Raw genomic sequence first — 18,665 nt, 5'->3', positions numbered from 1 at the left:
CCCAAAGTGAGAAGAGACATTTCATCCTAGAAACCTCATCTTTCTTTCCTAGAAACCAAAAGCAAACCAGATTTCCAACACCATGGCTTGCTGTGCTCCCCTCTGCTGCAGCGTCCCCACCAGCCCCGCCACCACCATCTGCTCCTCTGACAAATTCTGCAGGTGTGGAGTCTGCCTGCCCAGCACCTGCCCACACACAGTCTGGCTACTCGAGCCAACCTGCTGTGACAACTGCCCCCCACCTTGCCACATTCCTCAGCCCTGTGTGCCCACCTGCTTCCTGCTCAACTCTTCCCAGCCCACCCCAGGCCTGGAAACCATCAACCTCACAACCTACACTCAGCCCAGCTGTGAGCCCTGCATCCCAAGCTGCTGCTGACCGACGGCTGCCTCACCCAGTGCCTAGCAATAACACAGAAGCTATCTATTTGATATTTACTTGCCTCAGTAGTTTATCAGATAGTGATGTAGATCAGAGGGCATAGATATGGAAAACCTAACTTTCATTTTCATGGAAAGAAACTTTTTAAAAATATGCTTATTTGGCTGAGTAACCCTTTGGTTCATTTGGATAGATAGAGGTCATCTGTTATCAAAAGAGTAGTGGAATCTATAAGACCTCAGACTGTATTTTCTTGGTCATGTTGCTTCTTGGGTCTCATTTCTTGTATTGGGCATTTTCATAGAGGAAAAATAACTTTTGATGGTTTTCCAATAAACTTTGTTTCTGTGGCAAGATGTGTTTTTCATTTATGTTACAGCTTTTGGTATATTTCTTTCATTTAAACAAAATAAAGGAAAGATAATTTTAAAAAAAGAATCTCAGAGGAATGACTAAAACTAGCTTACTAACATGGCTTGCTAACTTTAAATTGCTTATCTTTATATTCACCCTCTTTTCTCTTTCTCAGACAAATACAATTTGGGGGTGAGACATTTACTTACCTACACTTTGCCAGGTAGATCACATGTATTAACTCATGAAACCCTTAAAACAACATAAAAAGAAAAATGAAGCTTTAAGAGTGATTCAACATTCTCAAAGTCACAAAGTTATTAAAAAATACCAGGATTCAGCTCCTTGTATATTTATTTGACTTTAAAGCCCAATTCTTTCTATCACATCGCAGAGCCCCCAGTGCTAACAGAGCCAGAAACTTAATAAACACAGTTATGACATTAACTTAAAATATGAAAAAGAAATAAAAGTATAAAAATCTTTAACAAAATCATCCAATCCAACTGTAATGGACAAGGATATAATGGCTTATAGATTAAAAGTGGCAGGTATTCAGTTCTAAGAGCTGGGTCATTTAGTGGGCCTACCATTTGACTTCATTTTCCCTTGGAGAGAACTTACAGTGGTCATTTCTAGTAGTAGGGCAATAGGAATATCCTTCTACCTGCCACAATACTACCCCAGTAATGAACAGAACACCAGTATTTTCCAGGTGATTGTCTGAGGGCTAGAGCTAAAGTCTGATTAAACATGGTTTAATCTACTACTTAATTTTACTTCATTTTACCAACCTACTTTTTTTTTATCTTGCACAGATTATTTTCCCAGCCTTAGATTACATATATATAAATATATTTTAGAATAGATGATATATAAGTATATATTAACTATTTATATAAAATATCTATACATATATACATTAAGGTGCACATCAAACTCTGATAAAGCATTGAGCTAGAACCAAAACTATACATGTGAAAAAGAAAATGAGCAAGGAAGAGGAGAAGCAAATGCCTTTAAATAAATGTTTTAAATGTCCTCATTGTCACTGTCACTCTCTCCAGACAAGAATTTCTCAGAGGGTCCCACAGGTTTATTAGAAGCTCAACTTTGAATGAACAGAACTTAGAAGCCATGGCGTAGATGGAACACAATCTAGGATATAGTTAACAAAAGATTTAGTCCATTTACTCATTCACTTGGCCAACATTTCTTTCATGCCTCCCCTGTGCCAGGCTTCAAATCCAGACTAAGAGTATAAAGATAAAAGAAATGTTTACCTAAAGTGCCCTCAAGTTTCTCTCAAATCTGGTGAAGGAGACAGACAAGTTATTACAATCACAGTATACATGTTCTATGTATGTTGTATGAATGTAGTTATAATGCCATGGAATTTCTGCTGTGATGGAGCTATGAGCAGTATGCCAGGCAAGCACACAGACAGAGTAACTAAGACCCAGATTTATTTGGTGATTCAGTGTCAGGTTGAGGGGCAGTTATGAAAAGGCTTCAAGCTATCCAAGCTAAGCATTGAAAGATGATGAGGCAGAATAAAAAAAGAAAAGAGATGAGGAGGTGGAAGAGGTGAAGAGCAGAACAGGAGCTTACTAACTCATGGATGCATTGAAGACGGGAGAGGCTGAGGCCAACGAGAAAGAAGAAATGCAAAGACCCTGAAGTGGGCCCCCAGCAGAGAGGTTCAGGCTGAACCCTAGAAGCAATGAGAGATTTGAAGCAAGAGACTAACAATCATATTTTACTTCTTATTTTTATTACTTCTTATGACCAATGTTTGTATCTTTACTGTCACATGTATCCCTACTGACTATAAAAAGTTGTAATTAAAACTGGACAAGTTCTAGACTCACAGACATAGAGAACAGACTTGTGGCTGCCAAGGAGAAGGGGAGTGGGGAGGGAAGGACTGAGAGTGTGGGATTTTTTGTAGGATGATGAGCAAAAAGTTCCCACTGTATGTAGCACAGGGAACTATGTTCAGTATCCTATGATAAACCATAATATAAAACAACATTAAAAAAGAATGTGTATAACTGAGTCACTTTGCTATACAGCAGAGATTGACAAAACATTGTGAACCAACTATATTTCAAAAAAAAAAAAAAGCTGGACAAGTTCATGTGTGGGTGTGCATGTATGTGTGTATGTAGGTTTTCAAACTGTTGAAATTCATCAAGGATCACCATGTTTTTCCTGCACTTGCTTGAAGGAAAAGGGTACCCTTTCTTTCTAAAAATAAAATATGTTTAATATCCCTGACACATACTTTAAAATTACATTTAAAACCACATAAAAGGTAACTCAATCCCAGTAGGTCCTATATTTAGTTCTTAACAAGTTGGTCACCAGGCTACCTAAGGCAAATCATCTTACCTCTCTAGGACTCATGACCCTAATTTAAAAACAAAGGAGAGTTATTCCCAGGTCTCTTAGACAATTGCAGAGAAAATAAATTTTAATGAAATACAAGTCCTTTCAATAAAGGATATGAGTTTATTCATAAACTTTGTATTTTATGACTCTTTCTAATCTGTAATGCTGTTTTATTTCTAGTTCTGCTGCTGCTGCTAAGTCACTTCAGTCGTGTCTGACTCTGTGCGACCCCACAGATGGCAGCCCACCAGGCTCCCCTGTCCCTGGGATTCTCCAGGCAAGAACACTGGAGTGGGTTGCCATTGCCTTCTCCAATGCATGAAAGTGAAAAGTGAAAGTGAAATTGCTCAGTCGTGTCCGACTCTTAGCGACCCATGGACTGCAACCTACCAGGCTCCTCCGTCCATGGGATTTTCCACCCCAGGAGTGGGGTGCCATTGCCTTCTCATTCTAGAAACATACTGTTCCACACAGAATAGTAACAATTCCTTTATCCTCACAAGGTTGATTCAAAATAATATGCATTCTAAGTAAGAGACTGATATTTTTCTGCCATGAGATTCTAACTGCAAGAGTCTGAAAACTCCTTTATAACACTTTTCTTTAAAATGTCAAAAGAATTTCCTTCAACTTATTTTTTATCCTTGGAACCCAGTCTTTTCTTTTCCCATCATAAATTATAACAACAGTAACTTATAATAATACATTATGACATGAGACATATACATATGACAAACCTTCCTCCAGACCCAAAGTTTCCTGAAAGCAGAGATGATGTTTATTTTGTTCACTGTTTTATAATCACAGTTCCTGGCATATGGTAACAGCTCAATAAATATCTACTGAATTATATTTCAAACACTGGAAAAAATATTAATCTGTCCTGAGTAAAAGGGTGAGCAATTTGGCAGGTATTCACTCAAAGATTCATCTGGGGGAAATCAAGGGACATCAGTAAAGATCGTAAACCCTTTATTTCAAGCAGAGCCACAGAGAACTTTTTAAAATTTGAAATGTATCATTTCTGTGCCAGCCATTTTCTCTAAGTGTAGGTGTGAACTTTTAGGTAAATTTTGCTGTTTCCTGTAAGGTTGCTCTTTAACTTACTTTCTCTGCCTTCCTCTTCTCCTGAGTTTGATCTGTAACTTGCTTGGATAATGACAATAATTTACCTTTGCATTACACCTCATCTATGGATTTTAACCCATTTTTATCTCATTCGAGCCTCACAATAATCTTCAGAGTGGAAGAATGTCTATATAATTATCCTTATTTTACAAAGGAGAAAGATGAGCTTCCAAAAAGTTAATTGCTTGCCATAGCAAGAAAGGTAGCCAGCAGTACAGTGACCAGTAAAGAGCTCTTCTAACTCTTAATGGGGTCCTCTTGAATCCACACCATCTCCAGGAAAAAACCACATGGACTTTCCCACCATCATGCACTGAGATACAGGTAGACTTAAAGAAAGAGAGGAGAACCATGGCTTGAAGGATGAGTGAATCCAAGTTGAGAGGAAATGGCTTGAGTTGTCAGGATGACCCTGGACAGGAGTCTGCCCTGTGCTCACTCTTTATGCTGGACTATGCTTGAAGTCTAAATGGCCTACTGGAGCTAGAATCCAGATCTTCCTTACCACAGCTACATTTCACTTGGGGAGAAAATGTACTACTTTGGAGGAAAAAAAAAAAAAAAAACAGTGAACAAAATCGATTGTGGATAGATTAACATAGGTCTTTAACTTCACTTTCCATTGGTAGCAATATTGGTAGTGAAATTATTCTTCTACTTAGTATTTAGATATAAGCTAAAAATTCAACTTTCCCACACTCAGTAGAGAAAGAAACAAAATAAGCCAGTTTTCGATAGAAATATACATGGCCAATGTGTATATGAAAGAATGTTTTAACCTAACAGTTATGAAAGAAATACAAATACTATAACAATGAAATTTCATTTTTGCCTGACAAATTGACAAACACTTTTAAAATAAAATATTCATCATCAAAGTATACAGACACAGAAATTTTCAAATAGCAGTTGGGAACATGTAAACAGGAAAAAAATAGCTAAATAAAATGATTCTGGAGAGCAGTATGGCAATGAATATCAAAGGTCTTAAAATATCATTAATTAACATTTGCTCCAATAATTCTATATAATAATTAGTCCTCTTTTTGAAATTGCCAGGCGAGTGTATGTTCCTCGGTTCTTTGTCTTGTCACAACAAAAATTTGGAGTGATGGACATTAAAGCCCCTTCAGCAGGTCACAGCTCTCAGGTCTTGGACAGACCATGTTATAGCTCTCAGGTTTCGAACGTACTGTGTTACAGCTCTTAAATAAATCAGTGTTACAACTCAGTGTTACAGCTCTATTTTATTTAGATAATAGCAGGAAAATCCATCTTCAAGGTGTGAGGGCACGTCGATCCAAAGACGAGAAGAGAAGAGCGCCCCATGGCTCGGGAGAGAGAGAGAGAGCGCGTGTTTTTTTCTTCCCCCTGGGCCTGTCCTATGCAAATTGGGCTTAGGCAGGAGCCCTGTTTACTTTAAGTCCTCACTCCGGTCCTCAGACCTTCCTTTGACCTTCCTCTGTTCTATTTTCACAGGCTTTTCCCTTCCTTTTAGCCACCGCCATTTCGGACTCCTTTTCCCTATTCTAACTACCTAACAAAATGATCAGACACCTACATAAAGATTTATGTACACAGTTGTTACTATTGCCACAATTATCTTAGAAGAAAAGTTGCAAACAGTTTAAATGATTAATATATGAGGTTTCTAAGCAACTTAGAAGTACAATTACATGACGAACATTAGGAAATATGTAAAATAACATTATCAAATATACTTAAGAATATAAGATCATGAATATATATATATTTAAGTGAAAATACAAGTTATAGAATAGTATATACAATGTGATTCCAGTGGTGTCATAAAATGATAAATAAGTATATAGAAAAATGACCAAAGGGATATATATAAACACTGACAGAGAATTTCTCTTGATGATAAGGTGTTGTGGATAATTTCTTTATACATTTCTATATAGTCTGAATTTTTTCATGAATATGCAATATTTTACAATAAAAATGGGATAACAGTGTGTGTCTCCATATTAATGTAAGTTAAATCTTCAAAAGTCCCAACACTACAATACTACTAATACAATGTTACATGTATATTATACATCAATTAAAAGTCAGTTAATTTACTAAAGTCCCCAAAGCTAAAAGAGAGTTACTAAAAATTAGTTCTCCTTAAAAGAAGAATAGTTCATCAAACCAACTGATAACAGATAAAGGTAAAGAAAATAAAAACTGACCAGCACAAGAGAAAAGACCTACATCCTACAGTTGTACCGTCATGCATATTCCCCATCAGGGCTGGTGCTGGAATTATAATAGCAGAAGCCACTGGTGACACCTCATAAAGCTTGTGTTCCAGTGACAAACAGCAAGAGTAATCAGTTCAGATTTAGCAGTGAACTCAAACAAAGGTTAATTAGGAAAATAAAGACTCTTTACAAGCATCTAAATGGCAAACCAGTCAAAGGATAATGGGTACAGTAACATAAACAAGAACCAGGAAAGAAGCCTTCCGGTTGGACCAACACCCACTGGAGAGGGTATATAAGAGCCCCAGAGCAAAAGGAGACATTCGCACTTCAGGAGACTCATCTTCTTTAAGCCAAATCAATAAAAAACACAGCTTCCCAACACCATGGCTTGCTGTGCTCCCCTCTGCTGCAGCGTCCCCACCAGCCCCGCCACCACCATCTGCTCCTCTGACAAATTCTGCAGGTGTGGAGTCTGCCTGCCCAGCACCTGCCCACACACAGTCTGGCTACTCGAGCCAACCTGCTGTGACAACTGCCCCCCACCTTGCCACATTCCTCAGCCCTGTGTGCCCACCTGCTTCCTGCTCAACTCTTCCCAGCCCACCCCAGGCCTGGAAACCATCAACCTCACAACCTACACTCAGCCCAGCTGTGAGCCCTGCATCCCAAGCTGCTGCTGACCGACGGCTGCCTCACCCAGTGCCTGACACAGAAAGAATCAACCCAGAAGCTTTAGTGCTCACCTGTCTCAGTACCTGCAACTAATTGTGGCTCTGCTTTCTAAGTTGGAACAAGGATGGCATTATCACTGACAACCCTCACAAAAAAAAAAAAAACCAAGAGACTTTGATGGCCATGTAGTGGACATCAGTGAACAAGGATAATTGAAATAGGTAGATGCCTATAGGCTTCTCAACGTTGTTCAGTTCCTTCAAGTTAAATTGTATGTTTCTTTGGTGCTTTGGGAATTCTCTTTCCAGTCTTGAATGGTATCTTTCTGGAAATTGAGGAGCTTCTTCATGATTATTCTAATAAAGCTTACATCTCTAGCATAACACAAGTGTCTATAATTACTTCCGTTTATTTTTGTTAACGCATCAAATGTATTTCTTAACTCCAAAGGTCAACATTTTAAGAAACTGAGAACATCTGCAAAACTGAGAAGGGTGGCAGTACAGAAACAAATACTTCTTCTTTTGTTGTTCTTGTTGTTTTAGGAAAACTAAATGGCATTGCATATAAAATGGTCCAGGATATCAGCATAATTTCCCTGACTTGTCCTTCCTCCAAAATGGTTTAAGGTAGATTGGGAAACACCAAATATGATCCAAAGACCAAATATGACCTAATATATCAACTAATCCATATAACAGATCTATTTGTGCAAAAAATATATAACAATATTCATTCAATAAATATATTAAGTACCTATTACGTACCCTGTGTTTTACCATCCCTGCTAAAAATGAACTGATTGTCTGGAAAGTAAGGCAGATATATATACAATATCCACTCAATCCCTCATACAGTTAACAATTATTTATTGATTGCTAGCATTGTATTATAATAAAAAATAAATGAATTATGCTGTATAGCACAGGGATCTATACTCAAAATCTTGTAATAAGCTATAATAGAAAAGAATTTGAAAAAGAATGTGTTTATATGCAGAGGCTTCCCAGGTGGTGCTAGTGGTAAAGAACTTGCCTGCTAATGCAGGAGACATAACAGACACAGGTTCAATCCCTTGGTCAGAAAGATCCCCTGGAGAAGGGCATGGCAATCCACTCCAGTATTCTGCCTGGAGAATCTCATGGACAGGGGAGCCTGACAGGCTACAATCCCTGGGGTCACAAAGAAAGGAACACAACTGAAGCAACTTAGCGCACACACATATTTGTATGTATAACTGCCATAAACTTGAAATTAACACAACATTGTAAACTAACTATACTTCAATTAAAAAAAAAAGTGAGTCAAAAATGTGCATTAGAGAAGTGCTGTGGTATGGAAAAATTGAGAACAATTAAGAAATTAAGATTTAAGTGATAAAAAGGAGAAAAGACACAGCCAAAGACAAATTGACTGAAGCTGGAGATCAAAAGAGTATGGAAAAGATGTCGAGAGATACTAGGCAGTAGTGTAAGGTCACCAATTTAAAAAGGAATGCTGTGTTCTGCTCTAGAAATGTCAAAACACAAGTGACATATCTAAATGAAGTTTGTGCTGTGCTGTGCTTAGTAGCTCCGTCGTGTCCGACTCTTTGTGACCCCATGGACTTCCCACCAGGCTCCTCTGCCCATGGGGATTCTCCAGGCAAGAATACTGGAGTGGGTTGCCATGCCCTCCTCCAGGGGATCTTCCCAACTGTGGGATCAAACCCAGGTCTCCTGCATTGCCAGTGGATTCTTTATCGTCTGAGCCACCAGGGAAGGAAATGAAGGTTAGGCAACTGGAATTTGTAATTGTGTTCTAGAAGGAAGCAGATATAGGAGGGAAGGTGAGGAAGTCTATGTAAAAGATGATATCAACAGAAGGCTGTTTTGCATGCGCACTGAATGAAATTCAATGAGGTTGGCATAGAATGGCTTTTGAGGGATAAAGAGCTGACTGGAAATACCAGAAGTCATTCTGTACCAATGGACTTTGAATTCCCAGCCTATCCAGAGGGCCAAAGCTCTTTGTGTACCTTGGGGATTCTAATGATATTCCAGAAGAACACACCAAAAGAGTAAGGATGGCAACCTTGGAAAGAGAGCACATGAAATTATACCTGCCCTGAAAAAATCTAAAACCTAGCCTGAGAGGAGCAAGAGGATCTTCCAGAGATTTGACTTCTTGTCAGAAAAAAGCCCGACACATAAAACTCTGCAACATAATTGAAATATCCTAAAATGTATTATCTAAAATGGATAGCATATAATTTAAAATTTCCAGACACGTGAAGAAGCAAGAAAATCTCATATATAAACAAGAGAAGAAGCTGCCAATAGAAATAGATCCATAGATATATAGATGTTAGAATTAGCAGACAATATCTTAAAACAGATATTATCAATATTTTCATGGATTTAAAGGGAAGGATGAACAAGAGGTAAAAGGAAAAGAATGGACAAGATAAGGAATCTCACCAGAAAAAGTAAAAACTTTAAATTCTATTTGATAAATTAATAACAAATTAAATTTATTTAAATTAAAAAAGAAGCAAATACACTCCAGTATTCTTGCCTGGAAAAATCTCATGGACGGAGAAGCCTGGTCAGCTATAGTCCATGGGGTTGCAAAGAGTCAGACACAGCTGAGTGACTTCGCTTTCACTTTCTGTGTTGTTTTGTGGCTTGATTAGCTTATATCATTTTGTGGCTGAATAATGTTCTGTCGTATGTACATGCCACAGTCTTTTTAGCCATTCACTTATTGAAGCCTATCGTGAATGCTTCTAATTTGGGTGGTTATGAATAAAGCTACTATAATTTTCATGAAAAAAAAAAAAGTACTTTGTAAAAATAAAAAGTGTCATCATAAAAAAAAAAAAAAAGAAGCAAATAAAAGTTCTAGAACTAAAGAAAGTAATAAAAAAAAGTCAATAGTTGCCATTAATATCAGAATAGAAAATGCCAACTAAATCTTCTGGGCCAGTATCAAGTAGTCCAATATGCATGAAATTGGAGTTCCAGAATGATAGGTGAGTGAAAATGGGGCAGAAAAACTGGGAGAGGGGAAGCTGAAAATTTCCCAAATTTAGTGATATATTTCAGTAACTCACAAGTTCAAGAATCTCAAGCAGGATAAATACAACCTAAACACACACACACACACCATCTAGATATATCATAAGTCAAACTGCTGAATTAACAAAGATCAATAGAATATATTTTTTTAAATGAGGGGAAAACCTACATTAAAAAGAGGGTATCAAAGAGGAAAAGGATGTCTAATTTCTATACAGTTAAGAACTTTTAGCATAGTGTTGAAACTTAAGGAGAATTACTAAAATCAAAACCAACTTCGCTCAATGAATAATAAATCCTAAGAGACTGTTTTAATCCTCTATCTAAAGTCTCCAGGTTTGGTTTTGGTTGATTGGTTGTTTTTCCATTATCAGCTATTTAATGAAGAAGTGCTCAGAGTTAGAAAAAATTGATTATTCTGAATCATGAAAATTTTAACTTAGTCGGAGTAATGGGCTATTCCCACCCCATAAAGATCTTGAACATTCTGCAGACAATTTGCTCTGTACACTTTTTAAAATGAAATAAATACCACAATCAAAGGCACGAAAACTGAAAATTGGAGGTAAAACTTAAGAAAGAATCCAGAAAACTTACATATCAGATTCCTATCCATTCAGTACTGCCCCAGGGATTTCATCCAATGGAATTGCTAGAACCCATACAATAGAATTTTATTTCCAAGTTCCAGCACTTTTAATTTTCATGAAATTGAGGCCTTCAAAATTAAATAAATAAGTAAATAAGAGAAAACAGCTTCCATGTCCCAGAAGATATGCCTTTTGTAACTTTCTTCCTTCTATACTGAAGTGTAGTTAACAAAGGTTTAGCTTCCTAAGAATAAAAACTTATAACAGAATTTGTATTTCATTCTTATTAGAGATACAGATAAAAATCAGTATCTCTGATATAAAAGTGAGGCATAGGAAAAGTGGAGAAGGCAAGTTTCAGGAAATCAAAGATCACAACTCCATGTTTTGATAACCAATTTCTATTTTGGCACGTAGGGCAAAAGTGATGCCCATCAGTTACGTAAAGTGACTTTTCAATTTGCACACGGGCATGTATGGTTCTCACACACACACACTTCGAATTCAGTACACACTCACTCCTCCACCATGTGAGCACCGCAAGACCACAAAAAGCGTTGAAGATTGCTAATCACACAGAACACTTTTATGGTGGTGGCACAAACAAATGGCATTTCAATGAGTTGTAATATTAATTTCAAAAGAAGACATGAGCAGTTTTCAATGCACAGGATCAAAATCTGTAGGAATATTATTTCCCTTATGTGTAATCAGTTGTATCTACAATTACTGATTGCCAAATTTTCTCTTTCTTTCCTTATTCTGTCAAAAAAACAATGCTTCCTATGAAGATTTTCTGAAGCCAGTGCTTTATCCTATTGGCACAGGGAGATGGTGTCCTTATTTAGTAACCTGAAGTTATGCCTCTTTTACGAAGCATAAAACTCTTCTTCAGCAAATAAACAACACTAATGAATGTTCATATGAAAACTGGCACCGGAAAACATCCTGTGTAGTCTGTAAATACCCATCTGAAGTGGGGTATATATAAAAGTCTCGGGAGGGAATGAGAGTTTTGGAGGTGGGCCATTGGAGTTTTCAGCTAGTCTTTGTCCTTCACTTCTGATAGAATGGCTTCTGACTGTTCCCCGACGGGCTGCTCTTCTGAATCGAGTGCCAGGGCTTCTGATTGTGCACTTACTTCAACCTGTTCCGTTGAAACCACTAGTCTCCCCAGCGCCTGTGCTACATCCAGCTGCCAGACCCCCAGCTTTCTATCCGGGTCTCACTTGCCAGCTGGGTGCCTCCCGCCATCCTGCTTTGCTGGGAGCTGTAATATCCCGTGCTTGGTGGGGAACTGTGCCTGGTGTGAGGATGGTGTGTTCAACAGCAACGAGAAGGAGACAATGCAGTTCCTGAATGACAGGCTCGCCAGCTATCTGGAGAAGGTGCGCGGGCTGGAGGAGTTGAATGCCGAGTTGGAAAGCAGGATCCGAGAACAGTGTGAAGAGGATGTCCCGTTGGTGTGCCCTGATTATCAGTGTTACTTCGACACCATTGAAGATCTCCAACAAAAGGTCTAGTATCTCATGGCCCTAATGTTCCACCTTCCCAGCCTGTGATATGCTTTATGTTCATATTACAAGAGTCTGTTCTATGGAGGGGAACCAGGGAAAGAGGAGGGACTCCCCAGAGGTAATGTGATGCAGAGGAAAGGGTAGAGGACCAAAAGTCAGCAAACAGGGTGACTGATGGTCCAATGGTTAAGACACTGTTCTTCCACTGCAGAGGGCTCAGGTTCCATCCCGGGTGGGGGACTAAGACCCCACATGCCATGTGGCATGGCCAAAAAGAAAAGAGGGTGGGGGGGAGTCAGTAAACATCAGCACTAGCCTCTATGCTGCCGCTAATTACTAAGTGACCGTAATAAACTCCCTTATCTCTAAATTTACCTTTATCAGCTACGGAATGAGGAAAAGCACTGCTATATCTAAAATTATTTCTGTGTGTAACACTGTACATGTACATTATTTAACATAGATATGGAAATGTCATATTTTTAATCATATAATTTTACCTAGTAATTATGTCCTTTTCTTACTGATAAATTTTTATTATCATGGGTGGGGATGTAGTCATAATATAAACTCCTAGAGAGAAATCTACATAAATTCAGTGGCCAAGGAACACTGCAAAATGTTTTAGGTCATTAAAAAAATAAATCTTTTTATCTCTCTATTTTTGTTTATAAATTGGCCTTCCTTTTTCCTTCATGAAATGTATGTGGTCAATAAAAGCATGCTGGAAGCTATTTTATATTTTCTTATAAAGACTTTTAAAAGATAAACACTGGCATGGTTATTAAATGAGTAGATATGTGGGTTTATTTCAAAGAACCGTTCATGACATAGTAACTTACTTCCCAGATCTTGTGTACGAAGGCGGAGAATTGTAGACTTGCCGTACAGCTTGACAACTGCAAACTGGCTGCTGATGACTTTAGGTCAAAGTAAGTTTCATTTGAACTTTTTTTCTTGGAGGAAATTGCTTTACAATGTTGTGGTAGTATCTGCCATATATCAACATAAACCAATCATAATTACATGGAGAATCCCAGGGACGGGGGAGCCTGGTGGGGTCGCACAGAGTCGGACACGACTGAAGCGACTTAGCAGCAGCAGCATATATATATCCATTTTCTCTTGAGCCTCTGTATGTATCATACAACTTCTTTATCCATTCATCTGTCAATGGAAATCTAGGTTGCTTCCGTGTCGTAGTTACAGTAAATTGTGCTGCCATGAACACTGGAGTGCATGTGTCTTTCTGAATTGTGGTTTTCTCAGGGTATATACCCAGTAGTGGGATTGCTGGGTCATATGGCAGTTTTATTCCACTTTGTTAAGAAATCTCCATACTGTTCTCCATGGCAGCCATACCACCAACAGTGCAATAGGTTCCCTTTTCTCTACATCCTCTCCAGCATTTATTGTTTGTAGTTTTTTTGATGATGGCCATTCTGATTGGTGTGAAGTGGTACCTCACTGTAGTTTTGATTTACATGTCTCCAGTAATGAGAGATGTACAGCATCTTTTCGTGTGTTTATTGGCCATTTGTATCTCTTATTTGGAAAAATGTCCGTTTAGGTCTGCCCATTTTTTTGACTGGACTGTTTGTTTCTCTGATATTGAGCTGTATGAGCTGCTTATATTATGGGCTTAGCAGCAAGTACAAGCTCGAGTAAGACCAGATCTGAATTTGAGCTTAATAGATGATAGGCTCTTTCTCTTTCTCTCACATACCTACATGCACACATCACAAGTATCCCCTTTGTAATATTTTTTCAAGCTAAGAATGCTCATAAAGCTTGAATTTTTCATGATTTGGGGTGTAGGAGAAATTATGGCATGTGGGTTCCTTGATGTCATGTGTCCGTCATCTGTATGCCTCAGCACTTTTCACAGTGTCCAGCAGAGTAAGCATTGGCTGTATCTCTTTTGCTGTAAAAGGTACGAGTCTGAACTCTCTCTTCGCCAGCTCGTAGAGACTGACATTAGTGGCCTGCGTGGGATTCTGGGTGAGCTGACTGTGTGCAGATCTGATCTGGAGGCCCATGTGGAGTCTCTGAAGGATGATCTCCTTTGCCTTAAGAAAAACCATGAAGAGGTAAGGAAAATGGTAAAATCACTGAAGGGCTCTCAAAGTGACAAAGTTAAGCTCATGTTGTATATATACCTAGAACTTAAGTAGATGTTGATTGATGTGGAAGAAAATCACTCTAGGCACTGTTACTATTCAGCCTGATCATTCTGGTGTATCTCTGAATGTAAACATGAAATGACCACTGACCAGTGCCAAATGGAGGAACTTCACCTGCCATTATTTTCGGGGAGGAGGTAGCTCCACAAATAGCTTTCCTGGGTGTTTTATGCCACTCTTATCTGTAACCCATTAAGTATGAAAATCAAGCTGATAATTGCAGAGTATGAAGGTTGTTTCATAAAGGAGAAAAGACTCATGCAATATTTAGACTAATTTTTTTAATATTCTGCATTTATAAACTTTTTTAAATCATCAACTGTGAATTATATAATTATCCTATATTTATGAAGCTGAAAAATGAAAAGCTGAATGATGTTACAGAGGATATCTTCCCTTTGAACACTTGTTTATGATAATAGTAACTAACATTGAGACCTTATGAAGCACTTAAGACTTGTTTAAGTGTTTTCTATGAATATGAACTCTCATATGTCTCACAGTAACTCTCTTATAAAGGTAAAATCATACCTATTTCACAGATGAAAAAACTGAGTGATGAAAGGAGACTCAAGCTAGGCAATCTGAATCTAAATCTCACACTTTTATTCACTACTGCAAAAAACAGAAATGGGGTGCTGTTGGTATGCCGCGTTGAATTTTTTCCCCACCAGTCAGACATTCTTTACTCCATTTCCAACTCAGGAGGTCAACGTGCTTCGTGGACAGCTGGGTGACCGACTCAGTGTGGAACTAAACACTGCCCCCACCACGGATCTCAACAGGGTCTTGGATGAGATGCGTTGTCAGTATGAAACTGTGCTGGCCAACAACCGCAGAGACGTGGAAGAATGGTTCGCTGTTCAGGTTGGCACTTGGAGCAATAAAATGACAGGCATCCAGACTTCTTCCTAATTTGCGTATTCTAATCATGCCTGTATTTCAGACAGAGGAACTGAATCAGCAGCAGCTATCCAGTGCAGAGCAGCTGCAGGGTTGCCAGATGGAGATCTTGGAACTGAAGCGCACAGCCAACACTCTGGAAATTGAGCTTCAAGCACAGCAGAGCCTGGTGTGTAAGGGAAAGACCACTCTGTTTTGTCACTGAAGAATCATGCTTAAGATACTTACCATCCCCTATTCTGTAATCCAAAGGACAAACCCTCAGTTCATGCAGCAGAAGGTCTGAATTTCCTTCCCTTTTTCAAGGATGCTGTTTACCCAGCTAGAAGCAGAAGTGATAGGTCAACAGTTTGCAATGAACCACTAGGATGTCCTGACCTTCCTTTCTTGGCTTGGGCATGATCCTGCAGCATCCTCCAGAGACAAAGAGAGAGGGGGAACAGGAAGGAGAAGAATGAGAGAGGAACTTACTAACCAAAGGCTCTCCTTTGAAGAAATGTCTGTTTAGGTCCTCTGCCCATTTTTTGATTTGGTTGTTTGTTTTTTTTTTTAATTGTTGCTTGCAGATTTTGGAGATGTTGGTTTCATGGTTCACAAATATTTTCTCCCACTCACTTTTTTTTTTTTGATTTGGGCCAATTTTCCAAGCTCACCATCACATCTAAAATGAAGATACTCAGACTTTACATTCTATAACCATCGTAAACTTTCCCAGGATCCACACCTCAGCTGGACCTTTCTCTGTGCCACACTTCACCCAAGCAGCAAGAATACCATGTATTCAAAATTACACTAGGCGTTTCCATTACCGTGTGAGCCACATTAGGTCCTATAGATAATATATAAGTGAATAATAGCTGAGCATTCATCTTGTGAGAGGCACAATGCTAATTTAATTCTCACAGTTACCTTATGGGGTAAATCCTTCCACTGACCCCATTATACAGATGAGGAAAACTGAGGCTCAGATTAAGTAACAGGGGTTCATGCAAGTTTTAAGAGGCAAAAGTGGAAGCTGAATCCAAGTGGTTCAATCTCAGAATCTTTTCTCTTAACCACACCAGGAGCCAGGAGCCCATTACAACATTTTCTCTCAAATGCTTTTGATCCTCCTTAGGCTACACTAGTATGTTATAGGTCACAGAGGTCATAGTGGTAATGATAACTCTTACGACCTTTAAAATTTTCCAGGCACGATTTTAGACACTTTATGTATATTTACTCATTTAACCCTCCAACCATCCTATGAGGTTGGTACTTTGCATTCTTCATTTTTTATACAATAAAACTGAGTTCAGACTGATGGCTCTAGCAGGTGTTAATCTTCAATCTTAACAGGACTTTTGACACCATGGTGTTTCCAGGGTGGTAACATAGTAGGAGATTTGGGGCTTTTAAAATGTATTTATACTAAATAAATAATGCCCAAACTGAAAAAAAAAGAAAAGAAACTGAGGCTCAGAGAAGCTAAGTAATTTTCCAAAGTCACATAGCTGGAAAGATAAGAGTAGAGCAGGGTTGGAAAACGGGCAATCTGGCCCCAGAGGTTGTTCTACAACCACCTTATTTACACTCTCTTTCCTTGTGCAGACAGAATCTCTGGAATGCACCGTGGCGGAGACCGAGGCCCAGTACAGCTCGGAGCTGGCCCAGATACAGTGTCTGATCGATAACGTAGAGAACCAACTGGCCGAGATCCGCTGCGACCTGGAGCGGCAGAACGAGGAGTACCAGGTGCTGCTGGACACCAAGGCCCGGCTGGAGGGTGAGATCAACACATACCAGGGGCTGCTGGACAGCGAGGACGGCAGGCAAGTTCCACACAATCACTCTTAAAATCCCCCAGAGTCACAGAGAGGCTCTTGAAGGACCATCCTGTTTCCCAAAGATCTGGCCATGTTCAAACCTCCTTAAAGGTGTTAAAGGATATTCTTAAAGAGTGATGAAAAGCAGCAAGGCTAGTCACATGACAATAGAAATGTTCAAAATGTTCTAAATTTCAAAGGCAGAAAAAATATAATATGTAACATTTCAAGCTGGGAGTTTTGCTTTGCTCCTGACTTTCCTTAAAGGAAACGCAGAAGAAATATTCCAGGGTACTGAATGATTTAACTACTAGACAAATGACAAAATATGCATAACTTTTGGCTAATGGGACCTAAATAGGCATTAGAAAGCAATGGAATTAATAACACTGCTGTATGTGATATGTTAACATGAAAGCTGTTAACAGAAAAAGTCCTAAAAGTTCTCATCACAAGGAAAAAATATTTTTCCTTTTCTTTTACTTTGAATCTGTGTGAGCTGATGGATGCTCAATAAACTTATTGTGGTAATCATTTCATGTCATATATAAATCAAATCATTATGCTGTACACCTTAAATTTATACAGTGCTGTATGTCAAGTATATCTCAATAAAACTGGAAGAAGAAAAAAACGAAAGTCAGTAACACACATAAGATGGCATTTGCCAGCTAAAGAAAATACATAAAAGTTTATCCAACTGTCTCTGCTACAGTGAACATGAAGTGACAATTCTGGGTCCAGGGATAAAACAGGCTTCATTCAAATGTTATTCTGCAAATAGTGTTCTTCAAAATATAATTTGAAGGGCAAATTTTGGCATGATTTTTTTCTGAGTTGACATTTTATCCAGCTTCTCCATGTTGAGATTAGTTAAAAATGGATTTTTCACAGGCTTCCCTGTAACCCATGTTCTGCAACAAGCACGTCAAACAACACTTGTGAGCCATGCTCAGCGTACATAATTTGCACAGTGGAAAACAGCTGTCCCTGAAGGTTAAACACCCAGCCCAGCAGATGGAGGAAGGGAAGCCAGCAGAATCCTTGAAAGGAGACAGTGCTTCGATCAGGGACATCCAAACTTGAAATTCAAGTCAAGAAGGCTTTTGTATTCTAAAATTGTCCTCTAAGCATGCACAAAGTATCTCTATTTTGTCATTTCCTCTCCTGCTTGCTTATTTATGATATTCTAGGAGTCTGTAAAGCTTTCTTGCTGCTCTCCAATAAAATGTTTTCATCCTTTAGCATGGTAAATACAGCCTTGTAGCTCATTACTGTTAATATAATAACCATTTGATGCCAAGGTAATTGTCTAAACCCATTCCAGTAGTTTGATTCTGCCTAAACCCGGAAGGAAGATATTTTTTAACTCCTTGATTACAAATAGATTAGCTAATTCATGTAAAATGTCATATAACATGGAAGATAGGTGTATATATCATTCTGAGAAGAAACACTTGAGAAT

The 18,665-nt window shown here is 38.6% G+C and overlaps 3 protein-coding genes across 3 annotated transcripts; all 3 read left to right on the top strand.

The window, feature by feature from the left end:
* Positions 1–14: 14 nt before the first annotated feature.
* LOC122695031 (keratin-associated protein 3-3) lies at positions 15–736 on the top strand. The gene has a single exon (XM_043904508.1). It carries the CDS (start codon positions 83–85, stop codon positions 377–379), a length of 297 nt encoding a protein of 98 aa, XP_043760443.1. The 5' UTR covers positions 15–82; the 3' UTR covers positions 380–736.
* A 6,045-nt stretch (positions 737–6,781) lies between these two features.
* Positions 6,782–7,526, top strand: LOC122695032 (keratin-associated protein 3-3). The gene has a single exon (XM_043904509.1). It carries the CDS (start codon positions 6,855–6,857, stop codon positions 7,149–7,151), a length of 297 nt encoding a protein of 98 aa, XP_043760444.1. The 5' UTR covers positions 6,782–6,854; the 3' UTR covers positions 7,152–7,526.
* A 4,295-nt stretch (positions 7,527–11,821) lies between these two features.
* KRT40 (keratin 40) lies at positions 11,822–18,447 on the top strand. The gene is made up of 7 exons (XM_043904505.1): positions 11,822–12,309; positions 13,159–13,241; positions 14,243–14,399; positions 15,198–15,359; positions 15,439–15,564; positions 16,986–17,206; positions 18,095–18,447. Exons 1-7 carry the CDS (start codon positions 11,863–11,865, stop codon positions 18,192–18,194), a joined length of 1,296 nt encoding a protein of 431 aa, XP_043760440.1. The 5' UTR covers positions 11,822–11,862; the 3' UTR covers positions 18,195–18,447.
* Positions 18,448–18,665: the final 218 nt, after the last annotated feature.

The sequence above is a fragment of the Cervus elaphus genome, chromosome 5 (genome assembly GCF_910594005.1).
Source record: "Cervus elaphus chromosome 5, mCerEla1.1, whole genome shotgun sequence".
Taxonomy (NCBI): domain Eukaryota; kingdom Metazoa; phylum Chordata; class Mammalia; order Artiodactyla; family Cervidae; genus Cervus; species Cervus elaphus.
This window is presented reverse-complemented; position numbering and strand designations above follow the sequence as displayed.

Excerpts from the sequence above, each read along its gene's own strand:
- LOC122695031 (XM_043904508.1), top strand. The coding sequence starts at position 83 with ATGGCTTGCTGTGCTCCCCTCTGCTGCAGCGTCCCCACCAGCCCCGCC.
- LOC122695032 (XM_043904509.1), top strand. The coding sequence starts at position 6,855 with ATGGCTTGCTGTGCTCCCCTCTGCTGCAGCGTCCCCACCAGCCCCGCC.
- KRT40 (XM_043904505.1), top strand. The coding sequence starts at position 11,863 with ATGGCTTCTGACTGTTCCCCGACGGGCTGCTCTTCTGAATCGAGTGCC. Across the intron at positions 12,310-13,158 it reads TTGAAGATCTCCAACAAAAG|ATCTTGTGTACGAAGGCGGA; the intron begins GTCTAGTATCTC and ends CTTACTTCCCAG. Across the intron at positions 14,400-15,197 it reads TTAAGAAAAACCATGAAGAG|GAGGTCAACGTGCTTCGTGG; the intron begins GTAAGGAAAATG and ends TTTCCAACTCAG.